Source organism: Prionailurus bengalensis, chromosome A2 (genome assembly GCF_016509475.1).
Source record: "Prionailurus bengalensis isolate Pbe53 chromosome A2, Fcat_Pben_1.1_paternal_pri, whole genome shotgun sequence".
Classification (NCBI taxonomy): domain Eukaryota; kingdom Metazoa; phylum Chordata; class Mammalia; order Carnivora; family Felidae; genus Prionailurus; species Prionailurus bengalensis.
The window spans coordinates 154,047,478-154,072,906 of NC_057348.1; the positions used below are offsets into that span (position 1 = coordinate 154,047,478).

Here is a 25,429-nt window from a genome sequence, read left to right on the forward strand (position 1 = left end):
CCAATACTGTCTTTAAAAACTCACTAAAAACCACTTCACTCATGGCTGCCTTTCTGCATTTGTGCAGTGATCCAGAGTTTGAGCCTGCAGTCAGACTGCCTGGATTCAAACTCTGCCCAGCCTTGTAAGCGTAAGCACGTTGGTAAGGTCTCTATGTCTCAGGGTCCCCTTTTGTAAAATAGGGATAGTAACAGTACTGGCTTCATAGCATGCTTGGAAGATTAAGTGAGTTAGGACATGGAGTAGACTTGCCCGGCCCAGTAGTGTTCAATAAGTGTTAGCTAGTTGTTACCTATTAACTGCAGGCTTATACTCAGCCGTAATTATGTAGATGCTGGGTAGGTAGATCATGATTTTGGTTTTGTTTCTATTAATTTATTAATTAGTTCTAGCACCGTTCAGAACTCTCCCATGATCTTTAGGAATGCATAAAAGTGAAAAGGGTGGAGAGCTGCATTTCAGACTAGTGGTCTTATTTTGAATGATTGTGGGCTTACATCACTAGGTTGCTTTTGACCCTGAACAGGTAAGATGAGGCTGAAAAATGCCTGTGATATTTAACAACTAAGAAGTCTTAGGTGATACTGGAGATGGTCACTAATGGGGTGATGGGGACAGAAGCCAGAATGCAGCAGGTTTCGAAGCAATTAGGAAGGAAGGCAGTTGAGAAGAGGATGGACTTTTCTCTCAAGAAGAAGGTTGAGATGTCAGCTGCCTTTCTGAGCTTCAATTTCCAATAAATCTCAAATCCGATAAATTTCAAATTCCAGTATATCTTACATCCATGTTATTATTAGTCTATTGATGGCAATTGTTTATCTCTTAGTTTAGGTGTTTTAAAAAAAGTCTGTTTCTCGAAAAGTGCTCTGTAAACCAAGCTTTAGACCCATTTGCTTTCCAGAAAAATTTAAGATTTTCCTGTGACAAAATTTACACGTATCCTCTGAGTTGAACAGTAACCGCACAATTGTTTTTGCCATTTGGCCTTTGTTTCATTGGTTGATGCTTGCCTTGCCCATGCATCAAGTGCCCATGCACTTGAGAATTGGAAGTGTCAGTGATGCATATCAAATCAGCACACAAATCCTGGTATGTCTTCCTCCACTCTCTCTCTTGTAGATCAGACCTTTCGTTTCCTGCACACTCCTGTCTAAGCCCTTACCTCCGTTATCCCTTAATTATGACATTATAAATGTGTCTCTGCAGAATCAAATCCCTCTTGTCTTATATGCAAGTAAGGCAGCCAGCCAACCAACCAATCAACTAACCACCTCTTTTTTGTGTGTTCCACTCAGCTACCATTCCACCCATCTTTCTCTTTCCAGCCAAGAGACTAGAAAGAGGATCCCACACTTGCTCACATTCTCCCCTCCCATTTGCCCTTCAGCCCCACTGAAATGACTCTCTCCATGGCCACTCCTAAAGGGAATTAACATTTCCCCATTGTTCTCTTTCTCTAGTGATTTGTAGTATTTTACTCTGATACATTTAGTCTCTGTTACTGTTGGGTATATTCCAGAGACCTCAGCAGTGCAGGGGTAGAAAAAAGGTCAAGCACCTTGATTATAATCCAATGGCCTCATTTTATAGTTGAGGAAATGAATGTGTAGAGAAGTCAAGTGACTTGACCTGTATTAGCCATTGTTGCAGTGCTGTATAACAAACCCCTCTAAACTCATTGGCAAACAATATCATTTATTTGTCTCACAGTCTGTGGGGTGGCTGGGGTGGCTCTGTTTTAGGCTGTGGGTGGGGTTCAGATCTACTTCATATGTGTTTGTAATGGGGCCCACAATGAAGAGGATACTTGGGGAAAAGCTCTACACCTGACAGATCACAGGAGTGCAAAAGATGCTAGAGGAAATAATGTCTCTTGAGGCCTCAGCCTGGAAGTGGTTTACTGTCATTTCTGCCCCTATTTCTTTGGATAAGCCAAGTGACATGCCCAAGCCTAACATTAATGAGGAGGAAGAAGACTCCGCCCACCATGGAGGGAGGTACTTAAAAGACACCAAAAAAGGATGATGATATAGAATTTTGAAACAAGGAGGGTGTGAAAAATTGGAAGCAATGATTCAATCTACCATATGCTCCAAGATTTCATGTCTGGGTCCTGATCTCTGGCGAAGCAGAAAGAGGCCACGAGTAACAAGACAAAACAAAATAAGAAACAAAAATAAAAACAAACGAAGAACAAACAAACAAAACCTTAAAGCTATTGGACACTTGGATTTTTACTGTAAGTGAGAAAAATGATCTCAAAAAAAAAAAAAAAAAAAAGGAATGGACATCGATGAGGACTCTGGCAGCCGAGACACTGACATGGAGGGTTGCGGTGGTCTTAGCTGTGGAGTGATGAACTAGCACCAAGAGTATTACCATGGGGTCACGAGCTCAGGGTAGGGGTGCAGGTTGGACCTGAACTGAGCCTGGGGATGTGACCAGGTATTTCTAGGTGAACAGACAATGGAGGTCAGGGGTGGGCTGATGACTGAGCTGGAGCATACACTGAGAACAGCAAATATTGATTCAGGGGATCAGGTGGGGAAGTGAGTAGCTAACACACTGAGGGCCCAACTTCAGTCAGGAAAAGCAAGATGGAAGGGAGGCATTGCCCAAGTCCAGAAGACCCAAAGAAGCCTAAATATGGAAAACCTAGTGTGTCCACCCTATCCTGAAATATATTATAACCAGGGGACACCCTTGCAGATTGGGAGCTGTGTTGTTTAGGATAAATGTATTGTTCTATGCTGCACAGTGAATTTATGGATGCTGTTATGCCAAGAAACGGCTATGGCTGAAAACATAAATAGTTCTAGAATTGCTTTAAATATTCTCATGAGTGCTAAGGCCTACTGTGTTCTTAAAAATATATATATGTTTTAGGATTATCTCTTGCCCTTCCAGAAACTACCCCTTGGTGCTGGCTGGTGGTTATAAGAAGAAAGGGCATATCCCAGTATCGCAAGGCCTGTTACACAGGGTGAATTTCACTTGGGGTTTCAAAGATAAAAGGAGACTTAAGTCACTTCCACGATCTTCCCTGTCATACACTTGTGCACACTGTCCTCTACGAAGTTGCTGGCAAATCCGAATTGCAAGTGCTCTTGTAATCCATAATCAGCCAAAACTTCATTTCCTTTTTCTCTATAAAATGGGTGTGCTGAGTAAAACAACTAAATATAGATGAGCTAATGTAATCATAAATACCAAAAGAGTCCCCACACCCCAGTAGGCAAAAAACAAAGCATGGCATTCAGAATGAGCTAGGGAAAAACGTTTTTGAATTACCATCTTCTTTCATTAGGATCAGGTTCTTTCTGTATCATCTTTTCTGTCCCAGGATGGCATGGAACACCCCTCTGCACCAATATACACATATTGGTTACTCTCTTCAGGCTTTTTCCAGGTTTGCTGACAGCTCTGATGGTCTTTGCACTGGGTTGAGTAGTGTTCCCCCAAAATTCATGTCCACTTGGGACCTTAGCATGTGGCCTTAGCTGGAAATGGGGTCTTGGCAGATGCACTGAAGTTCAGATGAGGTCACAGTGGGTTCGAATGGGCCCTAATCCATGACTGATGTTCTTATAAGAAGTGGGAAACTGGATGCAGACACAGGCAGAACGAAGGTGATATGAAGACTAAGACACACACGGAGGAAGCCATGTGACAGTGGAGGCAGAGTTGGAGAGAGTGGCTGTAAGCCAGGAACTCTGGGGATTGCCAGCAACTCTAGAAGCTAGGAAGAGCAAGGGAGGATCCTTTTCTAGAGTCTCAGAAAACATGGCCCTGTTGACACCTTGATTTCAGACTCTGGCCTCCAGAACTGCAAGAGAATACATTTCTATGGTTATAAGCCCCCAGTTTGTGGTGCTTCTCTTTTCTTTTGTTCTTAGGAGACTCTTGTAGTCTCCTTTTTCTTATCAGCTTTGTTGGGCCAAAGCAGACACATCAGAGGCCTGGCTGGAGGCTTAGGCCATTCCATCAGTCAGATCAAGCCTGGGCTGCACCCGTGGGGCCAGCTTTCAGTCTCAGTTTCCCCATCTACATAGTGGACATAACATGGATGTGGGTGGAGACGAAAGGGCACAATGTTCACGAAGCATTTGGTACGATGCCTGACCCATAGCAAGTGCTTAGGAAATGTTAGCTATCATTAGCCATGTGCTTTCTGAAGGCTCTCCATCCATTTTCACTCTCCTCAGTTGGCAACTGCCCCGATCTTACTCTTCAGTAAAAGCCAAGAAGGCTCTACGTATTCTCTTGGTACAGTATGATGGCATCTGGCATAGTGCTTGGCACAGAGCAGGCACTAGATACATCTTTATGGAATGAAGAATGGAACAACCAAATCTTGTTTCAATACCTCATCATAGGAGAGAAGAGCTTACATATTTTACAAGGCTCAGTAACCGACTTGAAAAACCCATGGTGAAACTTTGGACGACAGATGTACTTTAATTAAATTTATTCACACTGTGGCACAAGTGATGTGGCAGGCAGTTCCCCTGATGGCGAAGGTCAGGCTGATTCCGTAGGTCTGCACATCTGAACCAGGGCTCGGAGGGTTAAGAGCTGATAAGCAAAGGGCATTGACACTCTCAGTGATTTTAGACTGGAGCTATTGCCTTCTGCCTTTTTTTCATGCAATTTCCAGTTGAACCTACACTTGAGCATTGTGGCTAGGAGATGAGCAAAGACCAAAGAGTCAGCTTGCTAAGATTTAGGTCAATGCAAAGATTTGGGGATTACAGTAACAAACAAGATACAATGGGATTCTAAATATTTTTGAAACACTCACAATATCCTTTCGTTATTTCGATTGCCTAAGCATTTTAAGCCATTTGCTAAGCTGGAAGACAGAATTGGGTTTCCCTGGCCTGTTCTAGGCTATTGGACAGGTCACAATGCAATAGAAAGATGGGAATATTGGCTGGGTTTATGAAGACATAACCTCACATCCAATTCGCAAGTATTTTTTGAATGCCTACTAGGCAAGATACAAAAGAACAGAATCCTTCTGTACCAATACCCAATGCCCCTGTGTATCAACCCTGGCTACTCAGACATATCGAAACTCAGCTGGCCTCCACTCTGCCCAGGCCAGTCTTCACTTTAAGTTTACCTGTCCTTATATCAAGTCTTGTGGCTCTGCTGACTGACTGGCTGATTTGATCAACTGATTTGATCCCAGGGGATGACAGAGTCCCGTGGATGGCATCTGCCTTTTAGCAGGGGTCTCAGAGTCCTTAACCCACAGAAGTGAGCAGGGCAGGGCTTGTAAGACAGGTTGGGTTCCAGGCAATCTGCTGCTCTGCAAATGTAACATGACAGACTGCGGAGGCTGCCAGCTTAAGCACAGACTCCAGAACCAGACAGCTCAGCTGCTTACTGGCTGTGTGACCTTGGGTGAGTTACTTAATCTCTCTGAGCCTCAGTTTTCCCATCTGAAAAATGAGGATGATCCAAGTAGCACCTCTTGCACAGAGTGTGGAGAGGAATAAATAAGTTAATAAAAGCAAAACACTTAGAACAGCTCCTGGCCCATGGGAAACATTCCGTAATTGTTCGCTATTACTATGCAGGACACAGAGACAAGAGTAGCCCCCTCTGCCCTCTCTGCGCTCTAATTTAATTGTCTGTTAGGGTTCACTTGAGGCAGATGTCTCCTTTTCACAACAACATCTAAAGGGTTCTTTAAGGACTTCATAAAAACAAAAGGATTAACTACAGATGACTAAGTCCGCATGATAGAAACAGAACCAGGTACAGTAAATAAAGAACTTAGACAGGATTATATTCTCACAAACAATATACTGAGCTTTCCTGCTCTTCATTTGCAACCCCTCCACATTAGGGAGCTGGTGGCCAAGGAGAACATCTCTATTCTGGGTGGGATCCTGGAGGAGGTAGCCCTCTAGCAGAGCCTGAAGAATGGTTAGGACTTTCCAGGTAGAGGAAGAGGGCAGACACAACAGGCAGAGAAGAGTGTGCTGGGACCAGGGTGAGGAAAACAGACATCTGGAACACAAGATTTAAGGAGGCATTCACTTTCAGGGTCATACAAGAGCTGGGTTGGCATTTGCACATCCCTGGAAGTGAGTGCCTCATTAAATGTTGCACCCTAGATGCCTCACTTGCCTCACCTCAGTCCAAGCCCTGGAGAAGAGCATGGGTAAAAGCCTGGAAGGGTAAAATACGCTGGTATAACTAGAAATGTCCAAGTCATGCAAGATTGCTGGAGTCTAAAGGCAGGGGAAGGGACCACTTGGAATGACACTGAAGAGTCAGTCCAGGGCCAGATCATCCAAGGCCCTGTGTGCCAAATAAAGGAGTTTAGTATTTGGTGACAGGGAGCCAACGAAGAACTCTGAACTGGGCCACAACATGGTCAGATTTGCACGTTACCAAGATTCTTCTGGCATTGGTGTGGATAGCAGATTGTTGGATGAAGAGAGAAACCAGAGGCTGGGAGGCCATTTCAGGACACCAATGAAGAGTCCATGCCCCAGGGAGACAGTGATGGCTGAAATCGTGCAGTGCCAGTTAGAAGAAAGGAGAACACATTCGAGATGTTTTGAAAGCCGAACTGCCAGTATGTGAGGATTGGTAGCAGACGAAGACTGATGGAAAGAATCAAAGATGACACTGAGGTTTCTAACTGGGGAGTTAGTAGGTAAGATAAGAAGCAACTAGAAGGCAGTTAGTTATCAGGCTTCACCCAAGTCCAAGGGAAATCCCATCCCCTCCCTCCCATTTGATCTCCAGAATGTAGGCTCTCTGGGGGCTGAGATGTGTCTTACTCACCCTTTGTATGGTATCCAGTCTGTAAGGATCGCCGAACTGAATTGGGTGGCTGCCAGACCCCATCCCCTCATCCCGCTCATCGGCTAACAAGTGGCCTTGGGGGTGTCAATGTTCTTTTAGAGACGGCCACGCAGCTGGAATCAGGCCAACACAGCAACGTGTTCAGCCTTCCATCCTGGACCTGCAGGATCCTGGGGCTCTGACCTGTGCTGCATGATCTTGAGTCGGGGCTTCAGTGTGACTGGATGCCAGGGCTGACCTGGGCTGGCGTGGGGGTCTGGGAGGCAGGGAAGCAGAGGGCAGTGAGGGCGTGTGGGGAGGCTGGGGAAGTTTGCGTTGTCAGGTGAAGAGAGCCAATTTGAGGTCAGAGAGTTGGCCAGAGAGCAGGCTGAAGGGCAGGTGGGTTCTGAGGTGAGCCCAGAAAAGGCTGAAGCGGCTGAAGTGGGGGGAAAGGGGAGGTGTTCGGTGGCACTCCAGAAGCCAAGCCCGGGCAAGAGGAAGTGCTGAGGCTCCAGGCAGCATTTGGAGGCAGATGCTGGGACTAACTTCCTCTGGCCCAGGCTCAGCCATACACATTGACCCTGTGGTTAACAAAAGCCCCCAAATCTTTTTCTATGAAGCCAGTGAAGTCAGGCCTCACTCTTCCTGCTCTGCATGCATTTCGCTGTGCTCTCATAAAAATAGAGTAAAAAAAGCCAGCCTGAGCCCTTTGAAATATTAATTACAGACACCACAGTTTCCTTATTTAACCGAGGGTTGCTACCTCATTTGGGATTATTAGCAAAGCAAGACAGCCTTTGTTGTGCTTGACAAAGTGATTAATTCAGACTCTAGGTGAATTTTGGCTTTCTCAACATCTTTTGATGTGCTAAGATTCCCTAGTGAGGACAAACATCATCAATTACTTAAACAAGCCACTACCTTGAGAGCACAATTATCAGTGAGGCCCAGTCTACTAATTGGCAGATGGAGAGAGAGAGAGAGATGAACCCTCAGCTCTGGCCTGGACCCTTACCTGTCTAGGAGGAACAAGAGTCTTTTAAATCGTCTCACCGTGATGCTCCTGCCGAACTGGGGCAACCTAGTTCTTTTTCCGCCACTGCAAAAATACGTCGTGGGTGACTTGTGTTTGTAGATCTAGAAGCTGCCTGTATTCTCACTGCTGAGAACCTCATTCTTATGGGCAGGGCTGCGGAATCAGCGGTGGGGGGACTGAGAAGAGAGGAGTTCACCGAAGCAAAATTCTTTCTTGACAGGAGTTTGTAAGAAACCTGGGAGTTTGCTTTTTTCCTCTCAAGAGCCATATTCGCCAGCTTCTGGGGGAAGCAGAACGAGGCAGGGGCTTTGGAGGAGGCCACGTCCAGGCTTACGGCCTCCGGACGCATGAGGAATTCAAGGCCCAGCATTTAATTTTCAAATAGATAAACATATAAAATTATATATAAGTAGATCTGTATTTAAAATTTATAAAATTAAATACCATAAAAATTTAAAAATATTTTATTTAAAAATATTTACTATGAATATATTTTTTATCTATTTAAATTCAAGTTAGTTAACGCATAGTGTAATAATGGTTTCAGTAGAATTTAGTGATTCATCACCTATATATAACATCCAAAGCTCATCCCAGAAGTGCCCTCCTTGATGTCTATCCCCCATTTAGCCCATCCCCCCCAGCCATCTCCCCTCTAGCAACCCTCAGTTTGTTCTCTGTATTTAAGAGTCTTTTATGGTTTGCCTCCCTCTCTGTTTTTATCTTATTTTTCCTTCCCTTATGTTCATCTGTTGTGCTTCTTTTTTTTTTTTTTAATTTTTTTTTCAACGTTTTTATTTATTTTTGGGACAGAGAGAGACAGAGCATGAATGGGGGAGGGGCAGAGAGAGAGGGAGACACAGAATCAGAAACAGGCTCCAGGCTCTGAGCCATCAGCCCAGAGCCTGACACGGGGCTCGAACTCACGGGCCGCGAGATCGTGACCTGAGCTGAAGTCGGACGCTTAACCGACTGCGCCACCCAGGCGCCCCTCTGTTGTGCTTCTTAAATGCATTAAGCCATTAGTCCTTTTTTTCCTTCTCCATGCTAGAAAAGAGGTTTCAGGGGAAGATTTTATGCTGCACTTATATTTGTCATTGTATCGCTTCTTGGCCTTTTGGCTAAGATCAGATACTTGTCATTGTATTTTCCGGCGTGTCTGTGGCGGGGGGCTCAGTCTAGTTAAATTCAGTCATACAACCAACACTTTAAAAAAAATCCGGAAGTGTTTCATAAATATCACTTAACCGATTTTATGACAAAATTCAATGGCTTTGCTCTATTTTTAAAATAGAAAGCTAGGTTGTATGTGTTTCCACCTTGTGAAACTTCTCTGTGCTACTTCATCATTCTCCTTACTTCTCACTGATGCAGAAGGGCAAGGCCTGCTCACAGAATCTGTCTGTGGCCAACTGTGATGTGGAGCAGAATCGGGGAGCAGAGGGAGAGGCGTCTTCACCGAGCCCCTCTCCCTTCCTAACCACCAACTCCGATTCCACGCCCTTTGCTGCCTCAGCCCCAGAGGTGCCAATTAGTCCCCACTGGTGGGTTTTCTGGGGGCGGGACAGGCATTGGAAATCCTGGGATAGCAGGGCCCACTCAGTGTACCCCCTTTGCTCCCTCTGTCTGGCCTCCTGGTTTACCAGCCCTTCCAAAGCAGCAGTCTCTTCCAGCGCCCTCACCTGCTACGGTGACACAGCTCTTGTTATCCATGCCAGTGTTGATCCCTCCGTCCTCGGCTTAATGGTTTTCAGGAGACTGGTCCCCTTGGGAGGGCCCTGTTGCTTGAAAACTAGTCTTGAGGGGGAGTAACAACCTTAAGGACTGCTTGCCATTTTTTTCACCTGCGACAAATTCCATCCAGTAGTTGGACAGGAGGAGTGCTCTTAAGTTAGCAAACTACAAAGCATACATTTCAACAGGCATGGGATGCTTCTTTGCTGCAAAGATCATACTGTAAATGCTTAATTAACTGCTTGTCATTAGCCATGGAAAATCTGTCTGGTCCACTAGGTTGTAAGTGCCACGTCCCAGCAGCGTCTCTAGCACCCAGCACCGTGTCTGCAACGAAACATGCAGTGAATCTGTGTCGACCCAGTGATACTCTTCATTTGTAACATGTCGGTTAACATTAGCCCTCACAGTGATAAAGCACTTCACTGCTAGGACCTCACCTCTTCGGGAGGGTAAACTACTATCACAGTTTAGAATAAATCCAATGGCAAAAGCAGACTAGCTCTCTTCAGTACTGAGAGAGAGAGATACAGGACAATAAGATTCATTTGCTCTAATTCTCCACGTGCGCTCTGAGAAAGGTCTTTCATCGTTCTCTGGGCCTGGTGTTAAGCTGTCTGCTAAGCTGGGACAAACTAGACAGAGCACACTAAAACATGTGGCCTGCTCAGATTGTCCTCAAGAGCCAGGTCTTCCCAGCAGTGGCCTATGGACCATCCGTGTGAACTTTTAGGGGGTTCACAGGCTTAAAAATTTTTCCATGGTATAATGTTGATTTTTACCATTACTTCTTATTTATGGAAGCGGTAATAGTTTTCATTTATGGTCATGACATAAGGTTTCCTTTTGAAATACATGCACTTAAGTTTATTTAAAGGAAATTGGTAAGCAAGTAATAGCATAGGACATTTGCAGACACGGCAGAAATTGTAAAGATGTTATACAAATGACTGAGTTTAGAGATTTATTTCCTCAACGGACTCTCCCGCTCCGAAAAGTTGGGATAGAAATGAAAAAGCTAGCTCTGTGCTATAATAGCCATCAACTAGATGACATATTATTTGTTTAAAAAAATTGTAATATTTTCTTTAAAATACGTATCTGTTGGCTGTTTAGTCGGGAGGGCCAGTAAAGCTTAGTTCAGCGGTTGGTGCCTAAGACAAAGGCTTAATGTCAAGTGAGCCTTGGGCTTGCCTCCTCCCACCCCCAAGCAGATGTACCATCCAGTTCTCTCTAAACAGGAAGCCCTGATGATCTCATGGTCCCCACCCAGGCACTTCCCCTTTTCAGGCACACTCCAAAATAAAGTCAGGGTGTATACATAAATATAGGTTATATTTATAGAAATATAAGTTGGTGTGGTAACTGAATAATGACTCCCAAAGATGTCCATCTTCTACGTCCTGGAAATTGTGAATGCCACTTTATTTGGCAAAAGGGACTTTGAGGATACGATTAGGGATCTTGAGATAGGGAGGGTGTACTGAATTACCCTGGTGGGTCCTAAATGTAATCACGAGGGCCTTTATGAGGGGAAAGCAGGAGGAGTCAGAATCAGAGACGTTAATATGGTGACTGAAAGTAGAGATTGGAGTGATGTGGCCATAAGCCAAGGAAACAAAGAACCAATACTCCCCTGTAGCCTCCAGAAAGAACCAGCCCTGTTGACATCTTAACGTTAGACTAGTGAGATTCATTTGGATTGGTGGCCTCCAGAACTGTCTGATAATACATTGTTTTGTTTTAAACCATTAAGTTTGTGGTTATTTGTTATAATGACAATAGGAAACTAATACAGTTGAGAAAGCTTACTTTTAAAAAATTCCTTCACCTGGGGTCCCTGGGTGGCTCAGTCAGTTAAGTGTCTGACTCTTGATCTCACCTCAGGTCTTGATCTTGAGTTCAAGCCCCATGTTGGGCTCCATGCTGGGTGTGAACCAACTTTAAAAATGTCCTTCACTTTTTGATAGTATTCACCATATTGATCTTTTTTGTAAGGTATCATTCTACATTTAAAATAATTCCAAGTATAGAGGATTTAATTTAAAAGTTTCAAGCTCTATTCACATTTTTGCATAGGCATTCATGTGATTGAAGTATCAAAATGGTATCATGAAGTATCACCAAGAGGTACAGTGAAAAGTCTTCTCTTATTATGATCCCCAGATAGCATTTTCCATTAAACAGAACCACGGCTTCTTGGGAAAGTGGCTAATCTAGGTCTGGGGCAAGAAATGTACAAGATGAACCTGAAGCATCTTGACATTTCAGAAAGCAAGAAAGACATTCTATCAAAAGTACTCAGGAGCAAACTTATATGTGGTCCCACTAGCCAAAGGTGGGACAATTTGATGAATAAAGCAATCATTACAATGGATCAAAACATATCAAATATACTTAAACCCATGAATTCAAAATGATACAAAAATAACAGGAGTTACTACTGTACGATGTTATACAATCAACTCATTATTTTGAAAACTAACAATAAAAGGAAAGACTCAAGCACTGATCCTACTTTTCTTATATGAACTGCTATAACCATAGCAGATGAGGGTAAATTCAGAATTATTCCAGCTAACAGTGCAGAAGGAATATCACCCTTTTGCAGCTCCTAATGAATTAATGGATCTAGGTGACAATCTTCACAAGTCCTAAGATCAAAATAACAGAGAAAAATAGATATCATCAATCTCCTATAGTGCAGTCTGACAGAAAAAGCCTCTGGATCAGGCTTTGAACACTGCAGTCAATGGAGGATCTTTGTAAAATTCCAAAGCCCAAGTCACACCCTACATAATTAAGTCACCATGGGGGGTGGGGAGTAGGACATAAACATGAGGATATTCTGAAGCTCCTCAGTGTGCAGACAAATTCAGGAACCAGTGGTTTAGATCAGACTACCAGACTGGGACTGAAGAACATGTTAAACTACACCATGGAATATGCAACTATTGAAATTCAGACTATGGGAGACTCTACAAGACACAACCTGTTTTGTTTATAAAAAATCCAAGAGGGAAAAAGGTAGGTGGGGGGGGGGGTGGGTTGAGGGGAATTTAGAGACTTAGAGATACTCAAGAGGCATCTGACCCAATTACAACACATAGAATTTATTTAGATCCTCATTCAACAAATGTACTATAAAAGAAAAATTATGAGACACTTGGGGAAATTTAAACACTGACAATGTGTAATATTGTATGTTAACAACTTTCCATCTTTGTTGCATAGTATATTATTAAATGGATGCATCATGATTTATCTAAAGAGCCCCAAACTGACAGGCATCTAGGTTGTTTCCAGTCTTTTGATGTTGTAAAAATGCTGAAATGAATACCTCTGTATATGTTCAAGGATGCGGGTAGAACAAATTCCTAGAAGTGAATTTGATGGGTCAAAGGGTAAATGCATTTGCTAGATACTAGCAAATAGCCCTGCTATGGGGCTTGTACCAGGGTGGAAGCAATGTAGATGGAGAGAAGTGAGCAGTTATGGAGAAGGAGCTAATTTGAAGATGGAACTGTAAGGATTTGCCAATAGATTGTATAGTATGAAAAATGAAAGAGAAGGATAAAACAGGTCTAATATCAGTCAGCTTCAGGTAAGTTTCACATGGACAGCAACTGCCTCCAATCTCGGTGATTTACATCAAAAAATATTTATTTCTTGCTCACACTAAATGTCTAGCATGGATCACTTTCAGCTCTGCTCCTCCTCATCTTTATTACAGGACCCAGACTTCAGGAAAGCTCTCACCTGGGAGACTAGGGGTCTCATGGCAGAAGGAAAAATAAATGGTTCACCGTGTGCTACTCTTTTGACTTTTGCTTGGATGTGGTTCATGTTGTATCTGTTCACGCTCAGTTGGCAAAAAAGAAAAAAAAAAGCCACATAACCAAGCCTAATGTAAATGGGGTGGAGATGTATAATTCTCCAACTAAAAGGGGTAGTCATATATTAAACAATTACACACTTGACCATGCCTCAAATGTTTGTGGCTTGAGCAATGGGTGGATTGTGTTTGCAATCGTGACATAGAGATGACTAGGCAGGATGAAATTTAGGGGGAAAATTGAACTCAGATTTAGATATGTTAAGTTTAAAATGCCTAAAAGACATTAAAAGGGTGCAACCAATTTGGCAGTTGTATAAAGATGAGTTTAGTGGAGAGAATGGAGAATGGAACTAGAGATAGAAATGTGGAAGTTATTTTTTTTAATGTTTACCTATTTTTGAGAGAGAAAAGACAGAGCACAAGCAGGGGAAGGGCACAGAGAGAGAGAGACAGGCAGACACAGAATCTGAAGCAGGCTCTAGGCTCTGAGCTGTCAGCACAGAGCCCATCGTGGGGCTCCAACTCACAAACCACAAGATCATGACCTGAGCCAAAGTTGGATACTTAACCAATTGAGCCACCCAGACACCCCAGAAATGTGGAAGTTATTGATGTATAGATGGTATGCAAAGTGGTGAGACTATTAGAAGGAAAGGAGGTAGCAAAGACACTGAGGAGCAGCCTCTGTAGTAGGAGGAATGCCAACAGGGAGCAAGAGGAGGAGAGTGTTTCAGGAAGAAGAAAGTGTTGATTTGTGTCAAATGCTACTGAGAGGTCAAGTACAAAGATTGTCAAGAAATCATTGGATTGACAAGATAAGAATCATGAATGACCTTGACAAGGGCAATCCCAATATAGTGGTGGGTACAAAAAACATAGTTGGAACAGGTGGAGAAGAGACTAGGGGTATAGAAGGGGAGAGAACAAGTCTAGATAATGCTTTCAAAGGATGTTACTCTCAAGGAAGGACGAAAAAGAAGGCAATGACTGGAATCAAAGGGGTTTGCCCTTTTCCTTTATGATGGAAGACACTGCAATATGTTTGTATCCAGACAGGAATGATCCAGGAGAACGGGAGAAAGCAACACAACTGAAAGAAGACATAGTTGAGAATTCTGAGTAAGAGATGGGTAAGAAATACAAGTGAGGCTTTTAGATAGACAAAATATATCTCTCATCATGATCATCAGTTCATTAGTATCTGTTATTACTATACCTTTGGTTTCTAATAAACCTGCCTTTGTTCTCAGCATATTCTCTGTGTGTTCTCATGTGGTGGCTTATCCACAACATCCTAGCCTAGAGGATGGAAAGGAACAGGTTAGTGGAGTTAGTGGATACCAGCACCTGTTTGAAATGTGGCAGACCTGGTTTTCATTCTGACTCAATTGCTTAGCAGCACTTAAGTGCCTTCCTTAACCTCCTTATGACTTAATTTCCAAATCAGTAATGTGAAAATAATATTGATTTCTACCTTTATATGATTTATATGATCGTATGTCTGTATAAATGTATTTTTCTTGTGTTGTGACAAAGCTGTTGTCAGGCTAATGACTGAAATGAGTAGGCTTTTGTGGTTTTTACATTACTAGGGAAAGTATCAGTCAGATACGTATGTATTTATTCAGTACTCATTTATTTTCTTTTCCCCTAGAGGAGTGAGGACTTCAAGCAGTTCCCTTTTCTGGGTCTTTTGGAACAAATTATAAGGAATTTTACTTAGTAAATCTTATAGGTAAGGCTGGGCAGAAATGAAAAACAATAGGAAAGTCTTATAATTCAAAAATACTTCCCTCTGAGTTTTGCTTGTGTCCATCTTACAGCACATTTTATATTCAGAAGTTCCCTGTTAGAATGGAACTATCAGACAATGAAAGCACCACATTTCAGAATGTGTGGGATGCAGGTAAAGAAGCATTTAGAGGAGGATTTACAGCCTTAAATGCATTTATTTTTTTTAAATACTAAAAATAAGTGAATTACAATTATTAACTTAAAAAACTAAAACAGATAAACAAAACCCAAAGAAACAAAGAACAAAGAGTAAACCCAAAGAAAATAGAAGGTGGACCATGATAAAAAATGCTAAACAAATAGTGAAATAGAAAACAAGCAAACAAAAAACTAGAAAGGATCAATAAAAGCAAAACTTGGTGCTTTGAAAAGATTAATAAAATAGATAAGCCTATATAGCAAGACTAACTAAGAAAAACTTTTCTAAGCAAATGAGGAATAGAAAAAAAATGTCCTTAACCCAATAAAGGATATCTGTAAAAAATCTGCAGCAAAATCTCACTCTTGAGTTTGAAACATTAGACACATTCTTATAATCAAGAATATGAAAAAGATGCTCTCTTTTATTGCTTCTTTTAAACACTGTACTAGAGGTCCCAGCCAATGTAATAAGAAAATAAAATGAAAAGTGAAACAAAATGATTAGAAAGAAATAGAACAAACTGATATTATTTGCATAAAACATGATTGTCAGCATAAGAAATCAGATATCCCACATGTAAATCCTACAGAACTAACAAGAAAATTTAGAAGGATCACTGATTACAAGACTGGCATAAAAAACAAATAATGTTCCTACACATGAGCAATGTCAATAACCAACATATGTAAATGGCAAAGAGATATTCTTGTGCATAAAATTATAAAATGTTACTGAAGGACAGAGACAACAGAATCAATGGAGAGATATAATACATCCATAAGTGAGAATACTCAATGTTGTAATAATGTTGATACTCTATAAATTTAATGCAATTCCAATAAAAAAAATCTCAGCAGACTAGTTCATCAAACTAGACTAGTTAATTCTAAAACTAATATGAGAAAGTAAGATATTAAAAAGTAATACAGAATTGTAATAGTTAAAATAGTGAGGCATTGCCATAATCCAGACAAATGGATCAAAATAGAACCAGGCACCTCTAGTACTAAGGAGTGTGATAGAGGCGGCACTACAAATCGGTGGGGAAAGGTGGGTGGGACAGCAAGCACACTGTCTCATTGCCAAACCTTTATAGGGATGTGCTCGGCATTAGGGCAGGATTATTTTACCAGGGTCCCAGTGGCATGCCTCTTCTAATGAGCCACCTCTCATTATAGAACCTGACTCAACACTCTGATGATTGATTTGACTTCTCAAGTACTAGGAGGGGAGGGGCTCTGAGGAGGGACATCAGATTCCTGTTCCTGGAAAAGGATACCTACTCTGACAGATTAGTAAATGAACATTCTGGTTTGTAGGTTGTATCTTAGTAGATAATCTAACTACTACTAATGGAGACATGAATGTACACTAGATGGTTTCCAGCCCTGAGGACAAGCTGAGAGCATGGTCTTGGGGCAGCAGGTTCTGGGAGAGGGGACCGACCACGAAGATGCTGAACAGAGATGAGGTGCTAACAGGGGACCTGGGGTGACCTCATCTAGAAACTCAGTATTTCTAAGGAGCTCCTGCCTGGAGGCACGGCTGATGCAATTTCTACTTACAGTTTCTGTAGTATTAATGGGGCAAGGAAAGAGAAGGAAACAGAATTTAAAATCAACTAACCAGCCTGTAGAGAGTTATTTTCTTTAAAAAACAAAACAAACAACAAAAACCTATTCAGAATTCATCTGCTTATCTTCGTTTCCCTACCCAAATGTGTGCTTGGAGTAACCTCCAAGTGCTTGGAGTGATGAGCAGTAACCCATCAATGACTGCTCATTTTCCAATTAATTATTTAACCAGTTGGTGTGGCACAATTATGCCTGCCACCTGGATCAGCTATGGTAGTAATGAGGGGAGAAAGGAAGAATTTCAAAGGTGGGAGATATTTTTGAAATTAGAGAAAAAGAGATGGCAAAATATTCTCATTCTCTCTCTCTTCCCCCCTCCCCCATAATCCAAGAAATGCAGACATCAAGATACATTGATGTGTCTAAAAAGGGGGGGAAATTTTATGAGAGCATTTGGTGAAATGGATACACTGCCAGTGAGACTCACTGGGACAAACTTCCTGGAAAGCATTGTGTACCAATATTTGAATCCGGTCACTCATGGATTTCAGGTCTAGAAAAGCTTGATGCATAAAGTGCTAGAAAAGGTTGATGCACAGAGATATTCGTTGTAGTAACAGACCTTAAATCAGCTAAAAAAATCAAGAACACCCTAAATATTTACCAATAAGAATAATTTAGTAAATTATGATATGTCCACAAGAGGAATATTCTGCAGCCATAAAAATAATATTCACAGGCACCTGAGTGGCTCAGTCGGTTAGGCATCTGACTCTTGATTTTGGTTCAGGTGATGATTCCAGGGTCGTGAGATTGGGACGCGCATAGGGTTCCATGCGGAGCATGGAACCCGCTTAAGATTCTCTCTCTTTCCATCTGCCCCTCTCCCCTGCTCATGCTCTTTCTTTCAATCTCTCTTTTTAAAATAAATTAATAACATTTTCAAAAAATAATATTCATAAAGGATTAATAATACAGAGATTTATTCCCTTATATCAAGTTTAAAAGTAGAAATAAGGGAAATAGAAATAGGAAAACATTATAGAGAATGTAATCTCAAAAACAGAAAAAAATCCTCACAGAAAAAACTAGAAAGAATTACAGTAAAATGAAAGTAGGCTTTGTCTAATAGTTGTAGTGGTTTTTTTGCCCAAATCTCTGTCAAAGTTGGCAAACACTCTGCTCCCGTGTCTTAAAACCTTTTGAGAAGGCAACAATTTAAGGCCTTGTTTCTAATGTTTCCAATGTGGCCACAATTTTAATGGAATTGCTGGCAAGTCCTCTGATGGCCATACATGTCACAAGCATCGAGTAACCATGACAAAGGGCTTTTCTTCTCCAAAGAGCAGGACAGGTGGGGTTACCTGGCTTCACTGGAGAATCACGATTTTTACCCCAGGAGATGTGTTATTTGCCAAAGGAATATTTCAGCATTTCAAAAACACATCAATAGACCTGAATCTCACCAAGTAGAAATTCTTCAATAGTAATGTTGAGAACATAATGGATGAACCAAGTTGCTAGCGGTTCCCGGAAGCACACAAGTGAGAAACCACGTCTTCTGTGGCTGCTTAAGATATACAGTGAGGGAAATCCTGGAGGGCAGGCCATCACTTGACTGTCTTCTCTTGCTCCAAACCTCAATCAGCTTGACTATCTCTTTCATACATGATTCATCAAAATATTTCCTCAATTTATCGCAAGTGACTTCTTTGGCTAACCAAAAGGCTGACCACTTTTGTGGAATCCATCAAGAAAGGGCTTTGTCTCGGGGAAAATGAAATACTGGGGAACTTCTAGACTTTAAAAATTGAATCTTATTTTGAACATGATTCATATTATTCAATTTATTTTGAGAAGGTGTAGAAGACACACCCCTGGCAGTGCAGGAATTTGTGTGCTATAGCAAGAAATGACTATTTCAGCTGTGAAATGAAACCAGAGAAGGGTATCTAAGGCTACTATATATACTTTTTGATGTCATTTTCCAACTTAAGTATCCTTAAGGTAAACAATGATAGATGTCCATCATCATAAGGGATGTTTTTATTAATTCCCATCAAAGACAAGAATACTACAATATGGCGGCTGCATGACAACTGCATACTACTTGCTTTTCACAGTAGCATCCCAGGCCACCTGCACTTTTTTGATGGCACAGGACCTAATGGCACAATTTGACATAAAAAAGAAATTTCCTTCATGGTGACAATTTTTAGAGTAGCAGGAGGAGATTTTTTTAAAGATATTTTTTCATTGATTCTCTGAAACTCATTCATGGGTATTCTTGGTGTATCAGTTTCCTAAGGCTGCCATAACAAAGTACCACAAACTGAGCTTAAAACACCAGGAATTCATTGTCTCACAGTTCTGGAAGCCAGACCCTGAAATTATGGCTTTTGCAAGGCTATGCTCCCTCTGAAACCTATAAAGGGGTATCCTTTCTGGCCTCTTCCTAGCTTCTGGTGGTTTTCTGTCCATCTTTGGTGTTCCCTGGCTTGTAGTTGTGTTAACTCCAATCTCTGCCTTTGTTGTCAGATGGAATTCTCCCCGTGTCTCCATGTCTTCACGTGGCCGTCCTTTTATAAGGACACCAGCCATAAGGATTAGAGTTCCACTCTACTTGGGTATGATCTGATCTTAACTAATCACATTAGCGACCACTCTATCTCTAAATAAGATCATATTCTGAGGTACCAGGGGTTAGGACTTCAACTATTCTTTTTTGGGGGTGACACGATTCAACCCATAACAGCTAGGGTCCATGGATTGTCCAGAGAGTGTGTTGAGACAGACAGAGGGCAGCATGAGGACCCTGGGACCAGGAAGGATGAAACAAGGATGCAGAGAAGGAAGTGAAAGAAAGACAAATGGAACTCACTTTGCAATTTTGCCCAGCAGTCTGGTGCCAGTGATCCTTCCCTGTTGATTCTGGTACGAGGACTCTGGTTACTAATGGCAACTTTTGGCCAATTCCCAGCTGAAGAGGCCCAAGTCTATACTTGGAGTACACGTTGCAAAGTGAAGTTTATGGTTATGTCCAGAACATTCTCTGCTGATGCCATATGTTTGAAAATGTCTGAATTTTGTGCAGAGACACACAAGCAGTATTTTTGTAAGTGGAGTTACATAATTAGGGCATGGACTTGCATAATAATTAGCACGTGTAATTAGGCACAGACTTCTTGTCCTTTAATTAGACAATCAAGACATCTAATTAAAAAATTAAGATGTAATTACGTGGCCCAAGATCTACATATCTCTTTCTACCCATTAGAGATCACATTTAGAAAATAATTCACAAAAACTGATAGAGAAATGAAGATAGAAGTCAGATTCAAGGATGCTGAGGGAAGTGTTAAGTGCACTGGTAAGTCTTCTTTGGTTTTTCCTCTTTGGGGTGAGGGGAATTATTTAAAATATCCTAGTCTACTTGAATGAATAACTTTTGCACACTATGCTGTTGACCTTTCGTACACAAGCTAATGAAGAGGAATGATGGCCTGACTGATCCGTGTAATTCACACGTGGCTCTTAAGTGCGGCCTGTAATCATACTTGAACATGGACTTACATGTGATGTCCTGGGAACTCATTCAAACCCAGTAATGCAGCCAGATGGTGGAAAACTTCTTCCCATTCTTGGTTCTCCCTTGTGACTACTTTGAAAGTAGACCCATTGCTCAGAGTAACACAAACCAGCACTTAAGCTGGGTTGTCCTTTCCCTGAATTTCTGAATATTTGATGAAAAATTTGTATTTTAAGTGCTTCTTGTTGGACTACAGGTGGGAAAGGGGAAGGTCAGAGACTACCACGAACATTCCATCTTTCTAATGATAAGTGAATGATTTTTAGAGCAGCATTTTGTTCGTCTAAATTCTAGTACTCCCAGGAAGCTTGGCTGTAATGATATGTTCTAAATTTTTCCTTGCTCCTGAATTGAGATTTGGCTGATCTCTGCATGATGCTAAACACCCAGTTTGACTCATTAATTTTTCTGAACTAACTGAACTTTTGACCTAATTGGCTGGCTGATTAGGGATTTTAGCCATATGTCCAGGTTTTTCTAAGCCAGTTCTGACTTTAACTGTGTTATCCCTCTGTTCCCATAAACTGGTGAAATATCCTAGTAATTCCAATGTTTTGACAGCTACGCTGCACTTCTCAGACTGCTGCTTTCTCCTAGAAAGTGGCACAGAAATCTGTCGGGCCACGTTTCCTGATTTTTGGTTAAGAAAATATGCTTCCCATATGGTTTCAGGACATGAAAACAAAGACATAAAGAGGTTATAAGCAGTTGGAGATGAGGTCTTATCTCCATGGTGTGTTTTCTCCCTCCTGGTTTTTATTCTTCTCTATTAGTCCATGCAATGTGATGAGGGACAAATTATGTGCAGGGGTCAGTTTTGACCAGGAAAACACAAATTTGCACAGGGAACTTATTTTTGCCATTGTTACTTTTTTTTTTTTTTTCTGCTTTGCCTTCTGATAATTGTCCATGGTAGATGTAGAGACAAAGGAACTGAACTGGGGAGAGGTACATTTTTAAAAACAACGTATTGATGGAAACTTTAGGTGGGGAAGGGGCATTTAGACCACACCATCACCTTGTCTTCTAACTGTGACATTTTAGGATTCCTCCATCTCCAGCCTGTCACTCAATCAGGAGGAATTTCCTGGGTTCTATTCCACTCACTCGTCTCTACGTCTCTACCTCTTTGGTCCTTAGACACTGTCAACCAGAAACCACTCCTTCCACCCTTCCCTGAGGAGAGCTCAGTAATTCTGTTTCCTAACAGGGCCAACGTATGAATGAAAACTTCAGGTCCTTGGTTTTTAAATTTTGCTTTTCCCCTCAGGTACTCCACATCAGCGTTTTCAAGACTGGAGAAGCTGGGCATCAGACATCCCAAGCCTTCTCCTTTTGTTGGAAACTTGGCATTTTTCCGCCAGGTAAGGGAAGCCTTACATTGTCTTCCAGCATAAGATATGCTGAGCCCAGGGCAACTTTACCCATGAAGCACTGCTCCCATCTACATCGCCTACACTGGGGTGGTCTATATGTGAAGGCACTGTGTGTTGAGCCTTCCCCTACTGAACGAATTCTCACATGATGACAACAATCCATTGTTTATTACTCATCAGCATGCAGTGAGTCCTGTCACCCATTCATTCATCCATTCACCCCAAAACGCATTGACTGAGTGTCTAAATGTGCCAGGGCCTGGGATATGGAAGAAGCAGAAGTTACTTCTTCCCTTGAGTGCACACATAAAATCATGGTGTTAAACATGAGATAGGATGTACCCTAGGGTTTGACTGGGCAAGAGAGATGGTAGCTGTGGTGTCTTTCAGAGGAGAGGGAGATCTGTCAGGGCTAGAATCACACTGGAGGACTTCCTAGAGTAGGAGGTCCTGCAGGAACAATAGTCACAAAGACAAGAACACAAACCAGGTGGGGAGCAACGATGTGTGTGATCTCACTTAAATGAAAAACAAGGCACAGCTTGACGAGCAGCCTGGACTTACTAAAAGCTGAAGATGGGGGAGCACTAGGGGAAGCAGCTGTGTGAGACAGCAATGGGCTGGCTGGCTGGCTAGTGTGCTATCATTTTCAAGCAGGAGAGGGACCTTGAAGTAAAGGGTGACTCTGCAGGGAGGAAGATTTAGGTTAAGTCTAGGTGAATCGGTGAGGGCTTGGCCCAGGTGGTCCGTGTGAAAAAAGAAGGACATTGGGGGCAAAGTTAGTGACTCCTGGAATGAATTGGGTGTAGAGAATTCAAGGTAAATGAGCTAAGTGCCTCTAAGTGTTGAGCCAGGTTAATAGGGAGAATGGCCATGAGTTGACAGAAATAGAAGGTCAGGAAGGCAGCTGGTTCAGGGAGATACCCTTGGCCAGAATGACATGCAAGTCGATATGTCCAGTAGTCATTTGTAGATACAGCCCCAGGACTCTATCTTCTAAGGGTATTCTGTTTTCCCTCATTGGGTTTTCTCAGAAGCCACATGGTTTAATCTGTGAACTCATGGCCGTGTTGCCACCAGCCCCAACATCAGGAGCCGACAGGTCCTGCGTGTGAAGGGCCGCTGAGCCAGAGACAGGAAGGGCTAAGTGTGGGCCAATCCTGATCATATCTGTTCAACATGTCTCTAGCATTTCCCCACCCCTACCCTCAGAAAGGCTGGCCCTCAACACCAGACAGATAACAATAGCTATTTCTGTCCTTTTCCCTCCTCCTTTCTTTTCTCTTCCTTTTTGTCCCTTTCTCTGTCCAGTGTTCTTTTCACTCTTTATTGTTGTTGTTCTGCTCTTCTTCGGGTTTTAAATACCTTCTCCTCGTCTCTGTCTTGGGGGGATGTTCACAATGTGAAGCCTGCAAATAGCGATCTTATCAAGGCTTCCTGTGAGTTCTTGAAGCAAGTGTGAAGAAATTTCTGAGTGTCAAAATAGAACAACACACTGGATAGGAAATTAAAGTAAATAAATTTCACCTATTTCAGGGGGTGGGGGGAATGATCAGTTGCATTCAGTTGAGTAATTTAGTACTAACATTTTTGAGGAAAAAAAAATAGTATAACCGTCCATGTGAAGAGAACACTGTGCTCCTGCCTCTGGTTAATTTCCACATATGCTCCTTTTCAGCTCAGCATCCTTGTATGTGCAAACCTTGCCAAGTTCTCTCCAGAACATAGTAATTTCAGCGACTATTTTTATATTCATAGAAGCTTTCTTTGATATATGGCAAGCTTAGACTGCGAAAGTCTATGTAATAAGAATGAGATGTGTTTCCATTAAGGATATCCACCTCTTCCCCCCTTCCCCTTCCCTACCCATCACATGTCTCCCTGTGTACTCCATTCCCACAACACAGGGATCTGTGTGACATCTCCATCCCTTCACCCCTACAGCTCCTCTGTGTATATTTGCACACACACTCCATCCCTACAACACTACTGCATCCCTACAGCACAATGGATCTGGCACCTTCTGACCCTCCACCCCACGTGTAACTCTAAGTATACTCGTTCCCTGCTACAGAACATGTCTAATGTTTAGTCCTACTTAGGGTATCAAGTTACTCTAAGGTTCTTATTAGTCCTATATCAAGTTACCCTAAGGTTCTTATGTTTTGACTCTGTTGGTCTTAGTTAAAAATTGGATGAGGATCATGATAATTCAGAACTTGTGATAATTTGGATAGATTCAGCAGGCGTTTACACATATAGTGGCTGTCAAGAGAGGCTTTGCCAAAATTAATAATAATATAAACCAAACTGCCGAGGGGAATGTTAACATAGTTGAGAAAGCAAACGGTTTTCAAATATTTTAGAAGCAATTATACACAAATACTTTAAGTACAGATGATCTCTTCTGTCCATTAAAGCAGAACTGACCGAGATTTTTCCTCAGCGATATATTTTTTTAGGGCTACCTGTTTATTCTAATACTTCAAAGTACTTGAAAGCAATATAACTTCAATTCTTTTTTATTGTTTACGTAATTGTGTTCTCACAGTTCCAGACTTTTTTCCTGAATCAATTTGAATACTCAAAATTTTGTTTAATCTTATCCTTACTATAGTGCTGTGTTTTCTGCAGGGTTTCTGGGAAAGCCAAATGGAGCTCAGAAAGCTACATGGACCTCTGTGTGGGTAAGAGGGAACCTCACTCTTCTACCTCAATTTCTGCATGTTCTGATAAGGAAGTAATAACCAAAATGGTGATGTTGCATGTGCTTAGATCTTCCAAGAATCCACAAAGAGAGTGCCTGGCAGTACAGATAAGGCACTGAGAGGAGGCCCCAGGGTTGCCCAAAGGGGCCCCATCCTAGGCTGAAAGAATACCATTTCCCAGCCTTTAAGACCCTGGGGGTCTTGACCATCTCTCACCACTGCTGCGATCGGACACACTGGTCCCCGTGCCTCAGTCCCATGTGCCTTGATAACCCATGACTGGTCTTCTCAAGAACTTACCTAAACCTTACTTGGACCTATTTTGTTCAACTGTTTGTTGACCATGTTTTGTTCAGCATGCTGTCAGTTGTACGACCATATAATCTACCATCCAATACAGTACTGTATTGAACGTGAAAGGGGGTGCTGTTAATAATTACCGCAGGACAACAGTGGAAACTAAGACTGTCCTGGATATATTGGGACATATGGTCACCATAGTTTTCAGCCATGTAAAGTAATAGAGTGTCTCTTTTTTCCTTGAAGTTTCCCTTTTTATGCCTGAGTGTGCTCCTTCTTTAAAAAAAAAAAAAATAATAAAATTCCAGAATCTGGTGAACAAACATATGTTCATATCATTTACTCTATTCAAGATTTGACAGACTCGAATCATATTGATTCTCAACATGTGTCTTTCCACACTGGAGCCCTAATCGTTTTAGTCTGTTTTCACATCACTCCTCTTCAGCCACTGGGTGATTTTTCCCAGCTCCTTCTCCAGACCTCCAGGTCTGTGATCACTTTTTTAGGTGCAGTGAAGTTCTGTTCCTA

At 42.0% G+C, this 25,429-nt stretch overlaps 1 protein-coding gene across 1 annotated transcript in view; it reads left to right on the forward strand.

Moving 5' to 3' along the window:
- The window catches only part of TBXAS1 (thromboxane A synthase 1), a 154,945-nt gene that overhangs the window by 13,652 nt on the left and 115,864 nt on the right, over nucleotides 1–25,429 (forward strand). Inside the window, exons 2-3 of the mRNA XM_043589705.1 lie at nucleotides 21,785–21,878; nucleotides 24,525–24,577. Of these exons, the coding sequence (XP_043445640.1) occupies nucleotides 21,785–21,878; nucleotides 24,525–24,577 (147 nt within the window). The remainder of the gene's footprint in view (nucleotides 1–21,784; nucleotides 21,879–24,524; nucleotides 24,578–25,429) is intronic.